Genomic DNA, 3785 nt, shown 5'->3' with positions numbered 1-3785 from the left:
CCAAGCGATACCCAGGCGATCACACATATATCGCAAACAATCTATATGTGCACCTGTTTAATACACTTTTTAAGTCATCCCTTGGCGCTGATCCCTTTGTTCATTTTGCTTGATAAGAAGGGAACCATATCCACGTCCATAGTACGTTCAAGAAAAGTGGGTGATATGCGGACGCACAAACAGAAACTATAAAGTGGACTGTTTTTAAAAACAATTACGGCAAATATTTCATTTTTGTAAACGGGGTGACGGTCGGAAAGGATGGTCCCTAAAATTTCTAAATATATTTTAAAATAAACACTCAAAGAAAAATGTATTAATCAGTAACTGATCAAACTAAATAAAATATCAAGAAGAGTATTAACACATACACAAAATAAAACACCAATAACGCAATATGAAGAACAAAAAATGACGATACAAACACAATTATACAAACTATAAAACCGAAAATCCACATATTTATGACACCGTTTTTATATCTTAAAGCCACTTCAAAAAGTGAAATAATAAATGAAAGAAATTTTGATTTTGTAAAGAAAAACACTTTTTCTGATAGAAAATAAACAACATCGTCATCGTAAATAGGAATACAGCACACGCACAGTGTATACCAAGAACACATACAAAATATCATTCCAAGGGCTCCTTCTATTTTTATCTCAACGTAACTAACAAAGAGACAAACAGACAACAAAAACAAAAATATCAAAATAGATGACAAATCACGCGACGATTGTTTAAGTTGAACGATTGCAATGTACATCAAAATTACATCAAAACACAAACTCATTTCAATTTTCGAAGACGAAAGCGCCTGTACCAAAGTACTATTCATCACAAGTATCGAGAATATAAATTTGAGTGGAAAGTAACTCAAAAGAATTATAAACGGAAAAATATGTGATATTTCAAAAGAAACGTTTTTAAATTCGATTTTATCAACAAATTTATGGGGCACAACACTAAAACACTTTTTAGATATAGTTTTTAATTTATTTAGTTCATCCAAATTGTCAATTTTTGCAGTGCGGTCGTTGTATGAAATGGATTCAACTGAAGGAGGTAGAATGACATTTGAAGTATACACATTAGCGCGTTTAAGGTATTCAAAACTTCGATAATTTCAGACATTCCAAAATGACATCATGTGGCCAATACATTTTTTGGGTACACTCCCATTTTTCCAGGTGAATCTAAAACAAAGAAATCAGTTTTATCGTTTGTACAGTCATATAAAAATCGACCAGAAACCCCTTCAACTACAATCGAAAACTTTGAATTAAAAGGAATTGAATATGACAATTTCTGACTGATGGATTTAAGTCTATCGATAGTATTACCAATAAATTTATTCCCACAACATTTGTTGGAAAATGGGAAGACGGCAATGACGCTGATTTTTGGAGAGAATTTTGGATATAAAAAATCAGTGAATAACACATTTGAATGTAAAATAATTATTTCAATTGTTTTTAAATTTGGGAAATTAGAAAAGTCGATTGACTCTGTTTTCAAAATATTTTCGTCGAAAACTATTTTTTCAACACTTTTACTATTTTGTGGAATATCAAAATTTTCAAGGTAGAGTGTTGTCTCATTGTATTTTTGAAGGAAGTTTTTCTGAATCGAAACTAATTTAGAAAAGTTCTCTGGTTTTAAAGAAAAGACTGATTCGTTGTATTTCAATAATGATATGTTCGTGAGACGAAATATGAGAGAAACATCATGCATAGAAAGTGTAGAAATGATGAATTTGGGAAGAGTTAAAGTCTCTATATTTGGCAAAAAAGATGTTATAGATTGAATAGCATTGTGAGGTGTTAATGAATCAGAAGACACCCATGGATTGGTTTTCATTGACAAACAACACATTAAACTTGTTTTTGAAATTTTGTAGAAATTGGACAAATCAGAGAGTGGAAGGTATAACAACACATTCATTAAATAAACGTGTTCTAAATGGGACATTTTTATTATGTTTTCTTAGTTTAAGTTTATTTTTAAATATATCAAATATTTTATTCGTTAAATTTTGGTTTAACAACAAATAATACAATAACACCTAAAACTTTAGCTTTGTTTAAAATGTCTGCAATTGAAAACAGTTTATTATAATTTAAATAATCGAAAAAATTACAAAACAATTAACATTTTTTAAATAATTTACGAATTTATGTTTTATTATTTTTTTGTGTAAAAAAAACACAACACATAAATCAGAGACCAAATAATTGTCAGAACGGTGTATTTCCAATTGATTACCTAGAAAATAACGGGTTTTGAAAAAAGTGAAAAAAGGTACACCAAAAAATGGTATGAAACTTAAATCTATTTTTATAACAGTTTTTATCTAAAGTTTTAAAACTATTTATTTTACTTCTTACAATTGTTTGGTCTCTGACTATTTTTTATCCAACTGTAATGTCGAACAACAACAATTTCTTTTCCAATTAATTATTTTTAAAGTCAGAACCATTAATCATAATTAAATGCCATTTAGGCGTTATTGTTATTAAAAAAACCTTCAAAATGAAGTTTTTGAACAAAACATAATTGAAAACAAACGAATATTTAAACACTGAACACCAAATACTAAATTTATGTTGCTTATGAAAACTGTATTCACAAACAAAAAAACAAATAAAATACATGGAAAGTATACAATGTAGTACATATTGTATACTACAATGTATATATTGAGTTTCAAAACGTCCACTTGTTTTCCAAGATAGTCATTCGATGATAAAAATATCATGTTTAAAAGAAACAAGTAATGGCATAAAGAATCGTTTTTGTCGAAAATAAAAAAAAATTGTAAATTATTCAGAAATTGTTTTTAGTGAGCATTTGCATAATTTTTCAATTGTGGTTTGCAAAAAGTGCTTGGAGAACATTTGTAAAACCAAACTAGTATTTAAGTTGTTCGAATTATTATTTGTCTACAATTGTATACATTTAGAGTAAACCTGAGCTTTAAATTGAAATGAAAAATTAGAATTAAAACATTTTTTTGAAAACGTTTTTTTTTCTAGAATCTTGAGTGTTAACAAACCAAGTTTTAAATGCAAAACTTAATTATCAAAATATATATTTTTGATTTGTAAACCATAAAAAAATTAACACAAAACATTAATGAAGACAGTTTCATTCGTGATAATTGACATTTTGCAATAATGTTGAAAGTTCCATGTTTTCAAAAATCAAATTTTTACTTGCAAACTTCATTACATTGCAAATACACAAACTTTTTACATTAACGTCTTCTAACGTTATTTTACCAACACTTTTGGTTGTTATTTGGGTGTATTTTCCTTGTGCGATTTTAACTCTTTGAATATTCCCCAGTTTGATCGACACTTCACTGTTTCCATTTTTTTGTCCATTAAAGTCAAATGACTCCAAATCAATACTTTCTAAGTCAAAATTTCCCTTTGAACTTGCAATCATCAAAATGTTATTTTTAAATAAAAACTTGTTGAATACACATTTACATACGCATTTGTTGTTTTTTATGATAATTATCATACTTTCATTTGGTATGTTTTCAACAACAAATTTTTTATTTACATCAAAATTGAAAATAAATGTGTTTTGAAACATTCTTTCATTGTGTATGAAGTTGACCCGACTTTCAATTCTTTGACATTCAAAATTAACCAACTTTTTATCATTTACAACAAGTTCCTTTCCTGCATAACCAACAATTTTGATATTTTCAGCTTCACTTTCATCCATTATAAAGTCCGCCTTGCTATATAAAATGTTGATTTCTCTCGCTTGTT

General features: G+C 27.8%; 1 protein-coding gene across 1 annotated transcript; it reads right to left on the bottom strand.

Annotated features, from left to right (window-relative positions):
* Positions 1-228: 228 nt before the first annotated feature.
* EIN_448050 (hypothetical protein) lies at positions 229-838 on the bottom strand (the record flags this gene model as incomplete). Its single annotated transcript, XM_004255807.1, has 2 exons — positions 229-277; positions 372-838. 2 exons carry the CDS (start codon positions 836-838, stop codon positions 229-231), a joined length of 516 nt encoding a protein of 171 aa, XP_004255855.1.
* Positions 839-3785: the final 2947 nt, after the last annotated feature.

Source organism: Entamoeba invadens, assembly GCF_000330505.1.
Source record: "Entamoeba invadens IP1 unplaced genomic scaffold scaff_1105074725891, whole genome shotgun sequence".
NCBI classification, from domain to species: domain Eukaryota; phylum Evosea; order Mastigamoebida; family Endamoebidae; genus Entamoeba; species Entamoeba invadens.
The sequence above is the reverse complement of the archived record's forward strand: the minus strand, read 5'-3'. Positions and strand labels throughout refer to the sequence as shown.